Source organism: Cephus cinctus, unplaced genomic scaffold (genome assembly GCF_000341935.2).
Source record: "Cephus cinctus unplaced genomic scaffold, Ccin1 Ccin1_scaffold0076, whole genome shotgun sequence".
Taxonomy (NCBI): domain Eukaryota; kingdom Metazoa; phylum Arthropoda; class Insecta; order Hymenoptera; family Cephidae; genus Cephus; species Cephus cinctus.
Genome location: NW_014332817.1, coordinates 626683 through 646923, shown reverse-complemented (window position 1 = coordinate 646923; position 20241 = coordinate 626683). Strand labels below are relative to the sequence as shown.

The following is a 20241-nucleotide window of genomic DNA, read 5'->3' as shown; positions in this document are numbered from 1 at the left end:
TGAAGTCACATCTTGAGGAACCTTACACTCGCCCATTGTCCTTGTGACTCTGGAACAGCAATGTACGTTTTCATTGGACGGCCAAGGGTTCAAGGTATAAGGGTCGGTGGTAGTCCGATGAGTGTCTTGCTAAGGGTTCAAGGTACGAGGGGTGGCAGTCCGAGAGGTCGAAAAGACCGTAAGTGCATGGAAGGGTAGTTGCCAGGGTATACGGTATAGGGAGTTTCGGCTTGAGGGGTTGGTAGGCATTCGGAGGTTCGGGTGGTTCGAGGTGGCTGATAACACAGGGCCAGCGGACGATACCCACGGGAACACTTGCCAGTCGTGCCAATAGTAGCCAGAAGATAACGCCAGACCCAACTGTCCTCGGGATCCTGGTAATTCTGAAACAGCCTGTAGCTATATGATAGACATATAGCCATAAAGCTATATATAATATATATATGAGAATAGACGCGAACACCGTAAAGTAATTTTGAAAATTTTTTTCGGAGGCTGACCAAATTTTTCATTTTCAAATTCATCGCAAGTACTGTATCGGAAAATGTGATTCGCGGTCGATTCGGGGATTTCAGTTGAATTTAATGGCTGTTATGAATGGGTCGTATAAATTTTGACAATTTTTTTTTTACCCTCTTCATTCTTTTTTTTTTATGCGGGGAACACCGAGCTCGTATATTGCAGGGAGTGGCTCTGTGCGAAGCTTGAAATACCTTTTGTCCTACTGGGATATCTTTTTCGAAATGCTATTTTATCGTTATCTTTAACGTTTAGTATTTTTTTTATCTTTATCACAAATATCGGCAGACCCTATAACGTACCGTAGTGAGATGCACGAGTTTACACGGGAGTTCACTTTCTATAGGGAATCATTCAGTCTCATTTTCTGAGCATCGATATCCATCCAAAGGATCTAATCTTCAGTTTGAAAAGGAAGCCGAAGATACGGAGATGAGCTATTTCCTTGAGTTGCCTTTAATACGCGGGTAATGGATATCCTGAAATCCTGGATTCAATCGCGAATCTTTGCTGAATTCGCGAGTCTTATGCTATCGTACAAGATCGTAGGTACCTAAGGGTGGATTCACACGTAAGGCAAAAAATCTATTACACAAGAATATTAGGATTCGTCGCTAGAAAGGTGATAGGATTGAAAAAAAAAGTCCAGTTTACAATATACGTATGCATTTATTGCATCTAATGAATCTCATGTGGATGCACCCTGTTAAAAAAAAAAAATTTTATAATTTTTTTTTTTTACGAATTTTTCAAAGTTTCTACCAGTTGGATCCCTCTTTCATCTCGACTCCTACTTCCGGTCTTTTTTCTGCTCATCGAAATCAAACGCTCGCGATCGAACTCCGCACTTTTTTCACACCCCAGTCACGAAACGGGTAATGCCGTTTAGCGTGACCGGGAGGATTCCGTGATTCGCTGCAATTCTCATAATAATCAGCGGCAAAGTTCGTGCTTCTGTCTCCTTATCCTTTATTTCCAACGCAACGACGAAATGGTAAAAAACTTTTGTCGGCCCTGAAAATCCCTAGATAATTAAAGTATAACGTAATTAGCGCAGGCGCTGATAATCGTAAGGACAGTCATGATAGAAAATTACGGGGACGGCTAAGTACAAAACCTCAGACTGTACTTAATGAGTCTTTTGTCCTAGGAGAGTGCGTTCAAAATTTGTCTAAAAATTTTCATCGTGTATCTCAACATCGAATAACCATCGAGACTGATAAGAAAAAGATCAAAAGAGCCGATAGAAACTTTTTACCTACTTTTCGGAATCGAATATTCATGGCTGTTACCACGAGTAAGGAATTGAGTGGTGAAGTTGAAATTTGTATAAAAAGAGCAAAAAAAAATTTGAAAAAAAAAAACAAATGTTTTTCAAGACCAAATAAATGATCGATAAGTAACAGATGGGTCTAGAGACGGAGGTTCTACGTTTCGCTCCATCGAGTGATTGGCTTCCGTTAGCACTTTTCCAAAACAAGGCTGCCAACCTGAAGTGGTTAGAGACAGAGAGAGAAAATGGCCAAAACCAGGCACAGCCAAGCAGATAAAAAAAGAAGGCCTAACTTTATTAAGATCGACCTAACGATGCTTGCTGCGTCAGCTACTCTGCGGAAGCCTTCATTACTCGGTTTTATATATACTGACGGGAGCACACGAGCACTCACGGAAATACACGAGCTTCGAGATACAATTGTATTATCAATCTTCCTACCCTTGCCGCTTGGAATTCCCATAGTGCCTGCACAGGGATACTCTACGGAAGCGTGCTTCATTACGGGAACTCAATGGGAACTGTGAGAGGAATCGAAACACTGTGCACTGGCTGCACCAGTAGCTCAGCAGTACAGGTAATACGGCTGCTACTACTAATAGGATAAAACAATACTTGAATTATAATACAAGCGCTGCTATTATTGCCTTGCATAGTAAGTATTACATAAACATTTTTTTATAATATTACAAAAATAAACATATTTACACGCGAATCGGACTGTATCCATAGTCATTTTATCAATGCTCACAGCTTTTTCACGCGATAGAACAAACTAAGAAAATCCTTTTCCCCGGTCCACTGGTCGCTGTTTTTCTCTGACAGAAAACTTTTGGGATTAATGTTCGAATGATCTTTTTATTGCGACGTCCAATTTTTCTGCCAATAAAAGCTTCAAGGACCCGAGTACACTGCCCGTCATCGATGTCCTGACGGTTTCGATATTAGTTTTTCCTGTCTATGTGAAGTGACTAGTTTCGGACTCACAGTCGACCGAAATACAAACCATTTGATAAATATGAAATTTTCATACCGTACAGGAAAATTCAAATTTGCGTATCTCCTAGAGATTACACCTCAGGTCTTTCCTTCAATCCCAATAGATTAATCGGGTTTATATTTGCAGCTTTTTTCTTTCATACTTTATTTTTTTTGTCAAATTTAAATATTTTATCGACGCGATCACCGCCATTATACATATATCCCCAGTGAGAGATAAGGATAAAGATACAGCTGGACAACTATTACAAGTTACTAGAAAATATTTTTACAGGTCCGGACCAAGTTGCCAATCATCTCTAACCGAGTCGACCGCGACAGGCAGCTGCCGACTGAAGTCGGAAGATCCTCAAGAGATCCAAAATTACGCTTACAGTCTCCATCCCTTCCCACCCACTTGTTAAAACTTGGGTCAGGTCATAGGTGACGCACCACCTTCGTCACCGGTACCAAATCCCGTTACCCGTCGATCAGCGCGCAAAGTGTTCCCAACAGAGATGATTACAGGTTACCGGATGACCAAGTGGACCCTTGCGCCAAGTGGAGTAGCACAAGGGAACGCAGACGGACGTGACTGGATCTCTAGGGAGCGCAGTAAGGGATACCGGCGCCAACCCACGACGTTAGGCCACCGCTCCAGCCGTTTTCGTGTATCTACTGCGGACTTGACTGTGATACCAAAGTGATATCACGAAAATAGGTAACAGAGTAAAAGAAAAAGAGAGAGGACCCGCTAGCAAGGGAAAGGTCTCGCACTACCAGGTCGATGGGTCTGGGAAAAATGAAAGCTCCGAGCCGATGCATTCCCTGTAGACCATTTGTGGCTTCATGGTTTTACATTTACGTATTTACATGCCTACCAGCCATTAGTATATTTCGTCCAATTAGGATTGGCACGTGGAAGAAATGGGTGGTGATTATTTTGTGACGAAATTATTTATTCCTATATTGCGGTTTTTTTTTTTAATTAACAGTAAACGTAATAAAGCCAATTTTATCGTACAATAAAATATATTTGAAAACTATTTAGTGATAATTATTATAGAAGCCAGAGTGTATTTACCAGCAATGGTAAAATTTACCGATTGATCGTATACGCTGCACAAAGTAGAATATAGATGTGTGATGCATTCGAATATACAAGCTGCATTTTCATTTGCTCGTATATCATTTATATGCACGAGTTAACTAGACTTCAAAAGGCCCCATGTTTGTTTGAAAATTCTCGTAGCGCGTGACTGTTAAACAAATAGTAAATTTCTCGAGAATTCGTTGTTTACATGCACGCGTAACAACATGGCGATTGGTCGATTAACGAGCAGCGAGTATCATTATGATTATACGATGGCAAACGACATAAATATGTATGAAGGTTTCTATCGAATTTATCGATGAAAAATTTTTCCGGCTTGCCTTTCGGCAGCGCGAAAACTTCTTTCCTCGAAACTTGCCCGATAGAAAGTTTACCGACTAGTTCAACAATGAGGAAGATTCGCAGGGGATTCGATAAAATGAATATTTTTCAGCAGTCCATTCGGAAAGAAAAATTTTTACGGTCGAAGCTGCTCGAACGTTTCGAGACTTTTAAATAAATGGGACACGTGGTTTCGGAAAGGGGGCCCCCTCCCTCTCGGTATACGCCCCTGATACAGGTAGACGTATCTAAATTCGAACGAATAAAATCGGTCCAGTCGGTTGGCAAACTGTTTAATCGGATAATCTACGTAATTGCGTAATACGTCAACACGTGTATTCGGATTTGGTAATTACGAAATATATTTTCGAGTTAAATTATCGAATTATCAGCTGTGACGCTTTAATCCCCAAGAATACGTATAGTTGCGTGGCTGTGACGAACCGATACGAGTATTTCCGGAAATTACCGAAGTCAATTACTGGATGACTGTAGTCCGACTAATCCCTATGTTAAAATCTAGAGTGAAGAGCTACACTCTACGCACCATATAACTCGTATACGTTGCCTGCTAATACCGGGTGGATTATTAACGTTCAATAAATTACTAGGTGAAGTTCCACCATTCGAAACAACGAAAATGTCCCTAGGATACGTTAACCAACCGCACTATTCAATTTTGCCTGTCGGCCATTAAAACTGTACAATGGTCGTATTTAAAGTGAAAAAGAATTGGACGTCGATCACGAATTGGTCATTTTTATGATACTTATTTCCGACAGTGTATATGGAGCATATGGGAATGTGTTAAGTGATAGCTATAACAAAAAAAAAAAGTGTCCGTTTTAAAATCGAAAACGTATGAATCAGATGAAAAATTTCAAAAGTTTTCGTTGATAACAATACTCGAACCACGCTCGTAATTGGTTATTTTGCAAAATTATGAATTCCAATGAATTTTTTATTTTATGAAAATTTAATTGATTCGTTTTATCCTGCATGAGAGACACGCCAGAATGTCAGTGTATAAATATTTAATAACCAGATCGCTTCGTAAAATGAAATAAATTAAATTATCAATGAACTATATCAATAGTACGTACCGAATTGTAATAACCTAGTGCTTATAGGATTTTATGACCAATGTGAATTGGTGTTTTCAAACGAATGCCGGATAATTGATCGGCCTCTTTCGAAATTTTCTATTAACGGGAGTCTGTAGTTATTAAACGTGGCTGTTATGGATGGGAGTAAAAGTGATCGAGATGTAACTGAAGTAACAACAGCTGTGAAGAACGGTGATATTATGGCATATTTTCATTGTCGTTCCCTCCTGTCTACTTTGTATATAAGGAAATTCTATTAGAGGCAAATGGAATTGAAACCGGAAGAAGATGTGTTCGGTTGAATGTCGGCTAAAACTTTTGCCCATCTATCTAAATGACATGGTGCCGTGTAAACCCTCATCCAAGGGTAGGCAACCCCTGTCGGGAAAAGTGCGAAGCGAAACCAATGGCAAGTTAGCGAAGGCGCATAGCCCATACATTTTAATAATACAAGTCGTCCTTCTTCATCTCTTTTGTCTTAATGGTGACTTCCGGTACATCGTGACGATACACGGTAACAAACTGAAGAACGCATACAAGAAATTTTATAGAAAAACCATTTTTCATCGCGCCTCATAACAGAGACACGTGGTTACGCGAAAGCGTGGTGTGAGGTATTTTTCAAAATTTCCCGCCACGGATATCCGTGAAGAAATTTTTTTTTAAATTACTCCGTATCACAATTTCAAATTTGCCGCTCGAGAGTGAAATTCAAGGCCGAGTAAAGTTACGACGAATTTTTTATTTCTGATGCTTTTCGTTCTTTCGAAGATTTCTTGCCGAATAAAATTACCTTTGACTCGCGTAGTGTAAAGTGACGGTCAAGTTTTTGGTTTCCGATGCTTTTCGTTCTTTCGAAGATTTCTTGCCGAATAAAATTACCCTTGACTCGCGTAGTATAAAGTGACGGTCAAAATTCTTCTGCGTTAAGGATTACTGTCACGGGGTAAATTCAATTCGTTTCTCCCTCATTTCGTGTTCCTCTGTAATGCGATTAGCTACTCGGAATGTCGCCTGAAATTATCGGAGCTCCGACATTCATTATTTTTATTGGGCGAGTTTTCACCAAAGTAATCGTAGTACCGTGGTTTGTTGCGAAACCACTGTTGGCCATTGTTGTCATCGAACAAACGCATCGTTATTGTCTCTCGCAAACGCTATCGTAAGAGATTACGTAAAGATCGTAAAGAATTCGCGTGAAATAAATACAAATGGAGTATTACGATAATAAAATGTAAAAGAAAAGCAAGAGAAAATATCGAAAGCATGATAGTCAAGATTTAAAGAACATTTAATGACCTTAAGGCTCTTGGAAGTTCGTTCTGATAAAAGTCATTGATACAAATAGACGATCTGAGGACGTAAGACGAGGAGGTAGGAAGCTGGTCTAAATACTTCCGGTATTCTCAAAACGAATAAGATCCCTGTGATGGGGCAAAAAAGGTGCGCGAACTTTTTTACGGGCATCCGCCGTCTCTTCAGCCATGAAATTGCTTCTGTTTTCCTTCAGTCTCGTAAAAATCTATAGGGCGTTACCGTACCGACTGCCTTTTCATTTGCTTTGGATAAAAATGATATAGTTAAAATTTTATTTTATTTTTTTTTATTTATTACAATTTTATTCTTCGACTCTGTTCTCATAGTTTATCCAGGCGTACATATCAGCTTTCGGAGGGGCCATCTTATTATGAGTTTTAAAGCAAAAGAGGCCCCTAGGCAGGATCCTTCACTCACGGTATAAACTGTATGCTGTGAAAGTCCAAATTTTTTATAAATTTTCAAATTTTTTGTCTATTTTAAAGATTCCTATGGCAGCCATCTTGATTTTAATGGTGAATTTCCTTTCTTTGTTCCAGCTGGAGGCATAAGGGTCGAAGTGAATGTACCCAAGGAAGCGGAAGTGGGCGCCACTGCTGAACTCAAATGCGAATGGACGATAAATGGTACTCTTTATTCCGTTAAATGGTACAAGGACGATCATGAATTCTTCAGATATGTTCCTGACAATACGCCACGTATTCAGACATTTCCGCAGCAGGGAGTTTATCTGGATGTAAGTTTGATATATATATATATTTTTTGTTTACTTTCATTTTCAAGTAAAGATTACGAAAATGACAAATTTTTCAAAAGTCATTCTGCTTACCATTTTTTAATAAGATTTAGAAAACCCTGCTACTTTTATCGCATGATATTCATTTCAATGTTATTTAGATCCTGTCACCTTGTCGCGCTGCGAAGCATTTCGTATTATCAGTTAGTTGGTGATAAGAGAAAAAAAATTTTTTTAATTACTTCGTAAAATAACATCGTCCCGAAGAAGTTAAAATAACGTGCGATAATCTTCAGACTGTCCCGCCTGTTTCGTTTAATGTGGACCGACCTTAATGAAGGTGCGGCAAACATTGTGAAACAACCGTACAGAAGCCACGTTATTAATTTTTTTTTCGCAAAACGAGGCCTTCAGAAAAATACCATTTCATGCAAATATTAAAGCACACGTTGTATACACGATACGACGAAATTATGTAATTACATATGAAATGCGAACAATGAACTGTCATCAGCTGAATACGTCGTATACGCCCTTATTAATATTTCGTGAATAAAGACGGGGCAGGAAAATGACGTAAATCAACTTTATATTAAAAAAAAAAATTTCGCCACGATTAATGAAACCGTAATATAAATTAATGATGAGATGCGCTTGATCGTAATTTACATAAGTTTTTGTAATTATCTTTCGAGACCTATGTAATAAGTTATTTAAATAGCTGATAAATAATGATTTGCAACGCGGCGTAATTCGCTGTGCTGGTCCGTTGAAAAAAACCTCAAGAGTTCTTCGTCTCGAAATTATCTGGTCTCTTGAGACTGCAAATTGGACGTAATAATGAGAAATGGGTAGAGAAAATACGTATTTACGAATTTTCACCTCACTCGGTTAATTATAAATTCATACTGTGTTCCTTAAGTTTATAATTTATAAATAATACGGAAATATAATTTTTAATGAATATCTCGAAAGAAAGTGTCGTCGTTACGCGCCGAAAATTTATGCCAGAAGTCACTGCCTGAAAATTTAAGTGTTAGGCGGATTTTGTTATTCCCTGTACTTTCTATGATAGCCGAATTTCGCACAGAAAACTGATGTTACGTTGACGTATGCGGGAACAACAATACACTTGTAATAGGAAGAATAAGGAATACCACACTTTTCTACGCATTCGGATTCGCTATGTAAGCCCTATGAAAATGAGGATTGACAATTGTCACGTCTAATGCTCATCGCGAACAGTAAATGAGCAAAATTTTGTAATTTCTCGCGGAAAGGCCGGGAATGACAAATTATTGTAGCTACGGTCCGTAATTTAATTTTACGCTTCGCGTAAATTTATCCTCGTCCCCTAAAACTTCTAGTCTGTTTTCCACAAAATTTTTCCACCTCTATTCCGTCTGCTTTCTCCACTCCGTCTCCTGATTATTTTCTTCAAATAAATACAAAGATTGTCAGCATTCATTTCGAAATTTGCATTTCGTATCCCCAACAGACTTTAGCAATTTAGACGCGAGAAAATTCAAATGAAATTTTCCCCTTGAAAATTACATAAAATTAACATCCCTTTACCCAAGGTCTCGCGTAACGTCAATTAAACGATAATTAAGAAGAAGAAAAAACTTAAAATAACAAGCATCGTCATATCAAGTTTGAATCGATAATCTCTATCAAAAAATAGTAAATCTATTCGAGCACTATACAAAAAGGTATTTGCACGATACTTTCTGTAAAGAAATTTCAATTGATCGCGTTCGCAATAAGCTTAGCCACGTAAGACCACGATATTGATAATTAATTGATAACTAATTTTTTATTTGATAACTGCAATGTGAAAATGATTACGAAATTCTTCATAAAATTGCGTTAAATTGCCAAACAGCAAGTTAAAAAAAGTGCACTCACGAAAAATAAACACTTCGATCAACAATTCCTCCTAAAGTCAAAGCTCGGAGAGCCGCGTCGTTTCTCTGCATTACCTACACGTAGAAATTGCCGGTAATACAGAACAGAGGCAATTCGCATTTATGACACGACGTAAACGCGTCAGCGAGCGCGTAGCGAACTACCGAAGTGCATAGCCTCCGAGAGTTCTTGCACGTAGAAAATGGCTGATCCAACTGCTACGAGGTATTACACTATTACGCATTGTATAGAAACGTACTAAATCGGATGTTAAAAAGGAAAGGTGGACCTTTGGGATTTACGTGAGCTTCGAGTAACAACGAAAGGTAACACGCAAACTCCTGCTTACACAGAGTCATACAGTTTAACCAGGCTAATGAAACTTGACGAGAATCATAAAGTCAATTGGATAGAATTAGCTATTCAAATATGTGAGAAATTTTACAATTCTCTATGACTACCACGAGTACGAGAGAGACAGACTTATAGATACTGACGCGAACAAGAGAAGGACGGACGTATACGGTTGGCTCTGAATACGGGTCATCCATCACCCTTCCCAATAACTGCTATTAAATCCAAACGGTTGCTTCGCAATTTGAATAATCCTGTAACATAGAGATATCGGGAGTGCGGACGTTACAGGTTAGCTTCGAAACGATAAGAAAAGTTAGCCGTTACTAATTGTCAGCAGTGCCAGCGACTCTCTCGTCGGATTAATCGAATTCGCTAACCATCGGTCTCACCCATCGACCATTAGATACGTAGTAAACCTACGCTCATTCAATTTACCTCTAGGTAATACCTAACCTAGCTAAAGGTGTTACGGCGAGATAGCATCCCACTGAGAGCTAATCGAACCTTGGCTCTATCTAATGAAACCTAATGCAAACGCCATAAATGATCGATAATCGACAGAGCAGTAGTGATACAGAAGATTTATCAATCGTGCAGAATACGTGTTTCTTACCCGCTCAACTAGTCTAATTCCTAACGGCGTAACGACGAAAGAAGACTGTCAATTGGGCATTAGGAATTTTGACCCAGAGAAAGCGATAATGCTTCCTGCCAAACCAGTGAGGTTATGTGACGCGGTACATCGACGGTATATACATAGGTATGCTTGACGTGTCTCTTTCAAGTTTTTTTTTTCTTCCTTTGCAACCCTGTCGCCACTGCCATTTATATCGAAGGGGGTAGTAGAAGGGTAGGGCAAAAGAGCTTGCTAAAAATGCTCCATTATCCAAGGCAAACATTTCATGTGTGTCCACAGAGGAAGGCGAACAGCGAAAACTCGATACGCCTGACGCAACTCACCCTCAACACTTCCGGTCAGTACAAATGCGAAGTCTCCACTGAAGGACCCTCATTCGACACCACCTACAGGACAGCCAATCTGACCGTTATCGGTAAGTTCCCAAAGCGCAAACTACCCTTCTAGAATGATCGGGATTCTCCTGGGGTATTTTTCTTCTCTTCATTCTCTCTCTCCCTCCCCCTCTGTGCCCTTTACTGTGCTATGTAGACTCTCTCTCTCTCTCTCTATGGTGTTTTCTCTCGCTGCGATATACTATCTAGATAAGTACGATGGGATAAGAAGAAAGTGAGCGACTTGCACCCTGGAGATTTTATTCCCATTTACTTTTTCCCTAGGATTGGCAGTACTGTTTTCTATACTAACCTTATGCCGTGTTCTCAGAGAAGAAATCGTTTCTGCTTTTTGCGATAGGTGGAATGTACTTGGTTTTTGTTGATTTTTTTTTTTTTTTTTTAAGGTACGAACAAGACCGATTGCTTCTCAAGGAATGAAATACATATAGAAGGGACAACATTGGTTGGGCTTTGTTTCTAAGGATCGTATGGAGCTTCAATAAAATTATGCAGTATCATGTGTACGTGGCTCAAGTATTTATCATGGGGATATACTACGTAACGGAATACCATACGCGTATGGGAACGTATCGATTCTTTCTGGAGTGAAAAAAAAGGGCGAATAAAAATGTCTACGTAATCTCGGCTGTGGATTGTCGAGCTGAAGGGCTTTACTGACAAAGTATAGACTACTGGATTATGCATGAGTTCCGTACACTTGTGGGGAAGTTTTCCTTTTCTTGAACGGTGCTCACCTTGACGTAAGGCTTATTCCTGGATGACGTTGACACGACATATCTGTCACTCACGCACCCTGCGAAATGTATGAGAATTCACGGCATGATTTTTAGATCGGAATATCTAACGACTCTGTGACAGATGTTAACTTTGAGAGAGTGATATTTTTTTTTTGGGAAGTAACAAAGAAAAATTTCAGTTTGAAATTACTAAGTCGAAGCTCCGAGGACGTTTTCGTTTATTTAATATAAATTTTCAAGAACCTCCTTTATATATTTCACTAGTTTATTTTATTCACGTTTTGGAATATCAAATTTTTTCTTTCGTCAATCGAGAGATTTCTCTTCGATAAAGAATTATCCATTCCGTAGATAATTCTTTCCTCCTTCAGCTTGGTTCATATTCGACTAACCTAATTGACGTTACTTATCGTAAAATAATGCTCGGTTATTAACGATTCAGAACCACTTGCCAATTTTAAGACGATTTTCGTTAAAATATAGTCTTTGGATTATTTTTTGATATTGCAAAATTCTTAAGGGACTCTTTTTAGTCTCCCATCATTTACTTGCACTCTGGTCTTCTCTCGCTATACTAATGTGTCTTTGTCACATCCTGCACTCAAATTATTATTTATACTCCAATGCAAAATGAACTTCGGTAAAGTGTGATAATAGAAAATTTTGGTTGTACAATTTGGAGTCTATCCAAAAGCTACTGGTAACCGCGCCAGTGGTTTTCTCATTCTTAATTGAGAATTATATTCTACGTGCAAAAATGTATATAGAGTACACTATAACGGAGTATGAATATATACGTAAACATATTACTAGATTAAAAAAATTATTTACAAAATTTGGACAAATTTGAAATTATTTCGTTCGTCTACTTAATCATTCTATGAGATTAATTCTGTACAGCCGCGTGGTCCAGGAAGATACTAATGAGCAATTAGTAACGCGTCGCTGACCAGATTTCCCCTTCCGTGGAATGTAATATTTGCTCAGCAGAAATGATAACTTACCTACAGTGCACTCTGAAAGATTTGCAAGCAAATTTTCTACGTGATAACAGAGAGGAAGACAATGGAGTCTGAAAAAAGAAAATTAATGAACGACACCGATGAAATGCGGACACCAACAAGTATTATGAAACGAGTGAAATCAGTATAACGTAGCAAAAAATATTTAAAAATGTGGAAAATCCCTACTGGGTCGATGAATCTCAAAGCTTGAAACCAGTGGTACATTTAATACCATTAATTTTACCAATTAAAAAGAAAATACTAATCTGTAAATTCCTCAATAATGATATTGGCACGTTGACCATCAGGAGCAAAGGTAAATTTTATTTATGAATGAAAACAAAAATTCAAATTTATTTACACAGTTGCAACGACCAAAATTTTATTTGAAAAGTTAAACGTATAATCTTAAATTTTCTCAACACTTCAAGGAAGAGGCTCGATTCACGTGTCCATTTAAACGGTCTGAGACGTTTCATGAGAACTGAAGATCAATCAATCCCAGGAAACTTATTACCCAGGAGAGGAACGTCTGTCAGACCAGAAACACGTGAGGATTCCCCAGTTCTTGGAAGGACGTGAATAAAAAGGAAGATGAAGTCCTCTTAAGGATAAAAGAAGAAAACTAGTAAGCATCTCTGGACCCAAGATGGAAGCTGCTATATATACCTAAGGAAAGGCGATATTCGGCAGGCGATGGCCAAAGGACTTGGCATGAATCCAGCACTGGTCAATCATCACTGGATAACCACCAGATTCGACTTGCTTCACTGATAGGCTTGCAAAAAACGTCTGCTAAAAAACGTTTAAGGAAGCTTGGATCTAGTTTTTGTGATTTTTCTTTTTTTTTCTGCAATCCTAAGATCTCGGGATAATCCTTGACCGTAAACTAAGAAAAAACCTAGTTTTATTAGCATTCACTCAACCCTTACAATAGCCTGTACAATTTCATTCACCGTGAGCTTGGACAATAGAGAAGGGCGGAAAAGATAGAATTTAAAAGAAAAAGAACAAAAATTATATATCCCATTCGTGGCGAGATACGAATAAATATAATGGCTAGCTTGGAAATGTCACGGGGTATGGCGGGAAATGGCCGAAGACACGGAATCCCTTGAGGATTCTAGGGAATGAGATAGAAGCTGCGTAATTTAGCGATTTCTATGATAACGTCTTCGCTCGGCGAACTCATTGTACTGCTGGGAGTACATTACCCTGGGAAGCTCTAACTGCGGATTTATAATATCGTTCGAAATAGTAAATCCCGTATGGGTGCGTATATACAACTGGAAAATGTATATCTATAGGGACATTTGTACACGGTGATACAAAATCACTTTTTATCCTTCGTTCGCCTAGGGATAAGTTTTTTTTTCTAATTCATTTATCTGCTTTATCGAGTTCCGCATTCTTCCAAGGACGCGCCTAACGTTTCTGGACTGAAAAAATATTGTTAACCAACCGATCGATTTAAAATTTCATTAATTTTGGAAAACTCACTTTTTTATCGCACCTGTCGGCCTGGTATGTTAAAAACAGCTGATTCTTCGTGAAAATATATACAGACTTTTTTCGATATTTTTTTTACAAAAATTATATTAATTCAACCAATAAATTGGTCTACCGATAGATGTCAACCCTTCAAAATTATACTAGCCCCCGACTTTCAGAATATCAAATATATATATAGCTGTGTAATTACGGTTTCTAATTATCTTCCATTGACTACTTGATAATGATAGTATCAAGCGTGATCGTATAACAAACTTTGATTACATATATCCAAGGAGGCTACTTCAGGATAACATATTGTTCAGATACTGATTTGACATGGGGATGACACCCTATACTTTCCCCTAATCATTACATTCCCGAGTTCTCGTTTTGCCGCGACCTTATTTTCCGGAAAGATGCATCTCTGGAATAGAAATTATTTTAAAAACGCACCTAAAATTAGTCATTCGAGAATATAAATTTTTTGGCAAAAACGACGACTCGGACACATAATCATTCGAGAAAAGTATAGGGACCCGATTAGGATTCGCTTAGAGTGCCTTAATTGGGTAGCTACCCTTGAACTTATACTCGTTAACGAAAACCACTTGTAATCGTTAGACGGTGACTGACGTAAGGGTTGATTGGAAATTAATGAAATTTCTAAAATTTATAATAAGAAAAAAAAATTTTTTTTTCACGAAATTATCATTTTCTTCCACCTAGACATTTAATTAACGTTACATAATAATTCCATATATTTATTCGTCTTATGTACACGTATGCTTACATGTTACTTCCTAATTTCACGTCTTGGAATTAATTAATGTTTTGCCATATTTAATCTCATGCACACGCGCATATATATATATATATAGCATAATTAATACAGTATCTACAGAGAAGTCTCTCTTATGTATATATTGAGGAGGGTAGAAACTGGAAATTGAAGGTTGGAGGGATGCTTAGCTCCATTCCGTGAAATTATGCCTTTGAGATCAATTATACTCTCACGTCTTAGTTGCTTGGAGACACGATGAAAATCTTCAAGCATCATTACGCGAGTATATGCAATATATGTATTCATCATGAATAATAACGCCGATAAAATGCTCAGAGTAGCGATAAGAGAGATCGATATGAAAAGGAATTGAAATGAGGTAAAATTTAAAAAAAAAAAAAAAAAAAAAAAAAAAAAAAAAAAAAAAAAAAAAAAAAAAAAAAAAAAAAAAAAAAAAACGAAATTTCTTAGATATCCAATTTTCAGATAAATATGACATGTAAATATACGTTGAAAATACTTGTCCACCGGATAAGCGTAGATACTGGAGAAATGTCGAATGCGGTTGACAAATCTGAATTAAAGTGTGAGGCTCTGTATACGTGTGTATTGGTCCAGTAAAATCTTAAAGTTGCATAAGAAGTTGCCTGGAGCGAAGTGGAAGTACCTTATGCAATCCAGAAAGGATCGATTTTTGTATTCGTTATATTTCACGGTGCATTATGCAAAAATGTCAGGAACTGTATTCGAAGCCAGGCAGTGCAGTACAGCTAACGGCAAGAGAATACGAATATTTTCACTTTGGTCGAAAAGTATGTTGAATAAAAAAATTTTGAGAATTAAGTTTAAAAATTAAAATTTTAAAAAAAAGGAACACTCAGTGAAGATTTCTGAAAAATTGTACATTTATGCATATTAACTTTTGCGAGCCACACGCGGACTGTATCGAGGGTTGATAAATATTCATTACCTGGTATGAATATGCATTAGGACCGTTCAAAGACTCGAGTCAAGTGGTGTGCAGAAAAAATCCAAAACAAAGAGGGGATTAACAAAATATTTCACGTACATTCCTTAAGATTATTTAAAACTAGCAGCATCCCTTTTCTCATATTTTGAATAACGCAACGGCTCTTTCTCAATATTAATTATTATACACCCTCAATAAAAACTTCTATTGCGCAATCCTATCAGTCGTTCATCACCGCGTATATAATTCCATATAAAACAATTCACTCGTGAAGATGCCAAGCTCTATCTAACCATTGTCGAATAACTATATATATATATATATATATAATTATTCCCTATATCTACTCGAATGCTCATCCGATGAATGACTATCCAAGAATAATTGGTGAATCAAGCCGAAAGGATCTTCCAACCACGAAATACGAGGTTTCTAGATATGAAAGTAATGGGTGGGTCACCCAGGCTGTATAGTGGTGAAAAAAAAAAGATCTGGGTAAAAAGTAAAAATTTTACATAAATATTGTAAATACAATGAAATTATTTAAAATTAAATGAATATCGTTACTCTTCGCTCCAGTTTGTCTTACGCGCGGCGGTTGACACTCGTGATACATGCGAAGTGTCTGGAATTTATCAGCGATTAACTGTGACATTGGTAAAAGCCATTTTAATCAGATTCCGAACATTTTGCGGTTGAGTAAATCACTGGAAAGGAGGGTTGTTGGAATGTCGGGGGTTGTTCACGAGATATCGGAGGGTTGCTATGGTTAAGGGGTGTGAGGAATTGAACTGGATGAGAGGTGACGAGGCGTTAATGGTTCCAGTTCAACGGAATCCCGAAAACGAAGTGCCTGGACAGCATGGGCCGGCTACATGGAGATGTTTAATTGGAGCATTCGCTCTGTGGGAACGGACGCGAGTGTCTTTCATAATCCCACGTATCAATTAGCTCTATTAGGGACATCGGGTATAGTTAGTTACTCGGCTGATTAATGGGCAAATCGATTGCCCTGTCAATTATTCATGAAATCATCGGCTCTTCGCGGGAGGACAATTCGCAACCCGTGTGTATGTGGGCTTTTACGTGTTTACCAAAAATAAAAAAAAAAAATTTTTTTCACGTGATAATTACGAATAATATTACTACTGTTATTGATTAGCCGATAAGTCACGTGATTGGGGTATAAATTATTTTTTAATATTCCTAATTTCCATGTGACACGATAACAGAGAGCTATACTGAAAGCTCATAATTATTTAATTGCGTAATTAATTACCTGGATACTTCGATATATTGCTTATGAATAATTCATTCTTCTAAATGGAAACGAGAGGATCTCTTGAGCTAATTTGAAATATGCATTTCAGCGGTTCCGGAACGTGGACCGGAAATAACTGGGTTGGCGTCTCACTATGCAGTCGGTGAAAACGTCACGGCTAATTGTACGGCCTGGCCGTCTGTACCCAAGGCAAAAATTTACTGGACCGTCAACGATGATCTGGTAAGATTTAAAAAAAAATTACTATTGAAATAGTATAAGCCGATTATATATGATAACAGACTCATTCGTATTAAGAATCAGTCTGTTATTATTTGTTTTTTAGTCGAAGATGAGATCTTTCAATGTATATACGTGAATGCGGTCGATTGCTAAATAAAGTCGTTCATTGTGAACGCACCTTAATTCCGACCTAGACCCAGCTCTTAGGCTCTGCAATGTATAGCTGGGATACTGATGAACCCATAGAAGTCCTCTGAAAGGATCCCCTTAAGACGGTGGTCCATATTGGAGGAGCCATCTAAATCGGAAATCTCTAAATCTTAAATCTTAAATTACCTATACTAGTGACAAGCTTTCCTTTTTTTTTTATGTTTTACCACAAAAAAGATAGTACTTTATTTTTGTGAAATCATACTTCAGATGAGTGATTAAGGACCAGTTTTGCCGTTTAAGCACAAGCAGAATTTTCGTCAGACTCAACAACTAGAAACTTCAAGAACGAGTTTGGGTTTAAAATCGACCGATAAAACTGGATTAATTTGTATCTATTGAATCTATTTGTATACGTGTTTCATCCATCTAAGATACTTCTTTATTTAAGATTCAACAAAAGCAAAAGGATCAGAATGCTGTTTCCCCATTACTTTGACGAATCCCATAAAGTAAGATCGGAGAACTCTGCGACCTAAGAATACGACATCAGGAATGTTTCAATGCTGGAAAAGTAGCGTGGGGTTGAAACAATGAAGGGAGGACGTAGAAAATTGAGAGTGACACTCAAGTCTAAGCCCCGGGAGAGCTTTGAGTTCATCTCCTCTCGTGTGGGAAGCAGAGCGAAAATCATGATTCCATGACTTGAGGATTTTGGAGCACCCGGAGCAGCAACGACTTCAGGAACATACCCTCCAGGAAAATTGTTCCTTCGTCCGCGCCATGGGGAGTCGTTTTCCGGATGTATATCGAAGAGACGCATCCCCTGTTTGCCAGGGGCAACTAGGATCCCAGACAGAAGAGAAATTATCACAATATTATCTTCTTCTGCGAATTGATCCAAGGGCCAAAATATTACTTTTTCATCCAACGATACGCAGATATACTGTGAGGAAAGCAACATTGGTATAAAAAGCTGAGTACGTCTTTGCGGATCTTCAAAGCTCAAACTATGGATTCAGTAATACGTCTAGCCTTGAATGTAAACAGTTGGCAACAGTGGATGCTCGTGGAATTGTAAGAAAATCCTTAAGGACTTCATCAGATCCTGGGGATTCCTTCAAATCACCCTTGTCCTTACCCACGCATCCGCTGTGTCCTTCGTCCCATCAAGACGTAACGTATGGAATTTCGACGTAAGCGACAAAAGGGCGAGAAGGAAAGAATCCTGAAAAAGTCGAAGGGTGACAAAACTTATGCCTCTATGGGTTTTTATCGTTATGTCTGACTCGGATGAATTCTTAGATCCTCATGGATTCTTGGATTTATCCTAAAAGTAGAGGGTCGTCCGGATAAGGATATTTGAAACGATATAATTCATTCCGCCGAATATGAAATCATTGGATAAATTTTCTTTTTATTAATATTTTCTAAAAAAATTCAATTTTTTTCAAACTTCACTATAGTTCCCGCCAATTCACTGTAACTGCAAAGCACAAACGATATGATAGGGCTATCTTGTGAATTGCACGGTGGATTTAATAGCTTCTGGTACGGTATAATTCTATATCTATATTAATAGGTTCAACACGTTTGAACACCGCCTGTTATCAATTAAGTCGATAAGCAGTATTAATACGTGGTGCTCCTATAATCCCCGTTAGATTCACTCAATGTTAGCCGACAATATTCCCTATTTCGGTACAGCATCCCTTTGGGTTTGGGTTTTGGCTAATAATTATGTCACGCTGCTTCTAATTCTCTTGGTCAGATTATAACCCTGTGTATGCTCCCCAATTAAAACCCTTGGGAATCGGTCTGATTTTCAGTTAAACCTAACACATATTAGAGATCCCAATACAGCATAACCTTACAGAGTTTAAAATCAATTAGCAGGCCATACCGTGCGACATAGAGAGACATTGGAAAATAACAATATTACTCACAATAAAACCCTTCTCCGCAGGGACACAAAATTGCTCTACCTGCATGCGGATTCCTGATAGAATCCCGAGAAGTCAGGACCTTCGTCTCATTGGAATTTTCAAGAAGTTTCGAGCCCGGAAAAAGCACCCCTGGACTGACGATAAATATTTCGTCAGACACCTTCCACCGACTGTTCCAGAATTCCAGATAAAAGCCACGCTCTCCCCGCAAATACCTCCGGGAATACGGCCCTGCGTACGAGGAATGAAAAATGGCCAGAAAAAGGGAGCCAAGGAAAATAAAAAGGATGAATGAAAAATTCAGAGAAAAAAAAAGTATATCGAAATTAACCGAATAAAAGGGCATTGAAATTACGTAATTTCAATATGAACAAAAGAAAAACAACTTCCTTCTGCCTATCGCTCAAGCTGTCTACGTATGATTAAAAGAATATCAAAATACAATTACCTAATCGCCATTGCATGATTAGATCCACAAGAGTTTATGCAACTACTCAGAAGACATACAACGAGGAGGTCAAAAGGTCGATTGGTACCAGCATCACTCGCATGGTCAATGGCCTAACTCAATTAGTCGCTCGATGAGGAAGTTGGCCGTGAAACATTTGAGGATTGATTACCTAATGCTCGTTAACGAAGTACCAATGTATACGAGAAACTACAGAATACTAATTTCTGAGTCTAATTAGCTTCTGTCCTTTAAACGACTTACTGTACTGTTACATTATATAATGCTCAGTCTCCACGCTATAGATATAGCAATCGTTATCGATAATTGTACCACTTTGGTTTGCCCAGTGGCTAATTTAACAAATTAAATTCCCAACAACGTTAATTAGTCGATCCCTACTTATTGGTGGTTGAGAATTACAATTGTTATATATATATATTCTAAAGAATTTTTCTGAATAACTTTATAAATTAACGAGCGCTTAATTATAACGAATACTAAAATATTTGCCAATAATATTTCGTACGACGTAATGTTTTA

The 20241-nt window shown here is 38.0% G+C and overlaps 1 protein-coding gene across 11 annotated transcripts in view; it reads left to right on the top strand.

The window, feature by feature from the left end:
- LOC107269790 (hemicentin-1) overlaps positions 1–20241 on the top strand; it is a 50755-nt gene that overhangs the window by 22628 nt on the left and 7886 nt on the right. The window contains exons 2-6 of one of the 11 annotated variants that reach the window (XR_001538140.2): positions 7168–7364; positions 10546–10681; positions 17021–17154; positions 17756–18284; positions 19271–20139. Coding sequence is in view for 4 of the 11 variants with exons in the window: in XM_025087440.1 (XP_024943208.1) it covers positions 7168–7364; positions 10546–10681; positions 17021–17154; positions 17349–17411 (530 nt within the window). In the remaining 7 variants the exon portion in view is untranslated. Of the gene's footprint in view, positions 1–7167; positions 7365–9377; positions 9599–10545; positions 10682–11047; positions 11467–12301; positions 12722–12836; positions 15080–17020; positions 17155–17257; positions 17732–17755; positions 20140–20241 lie in introns of those variants that run through there. The other 10 variants (XR_003060389.1, XR_003060388.1, XR_001538139.2 and 7 more) reach the window with 10 other exon arrangements.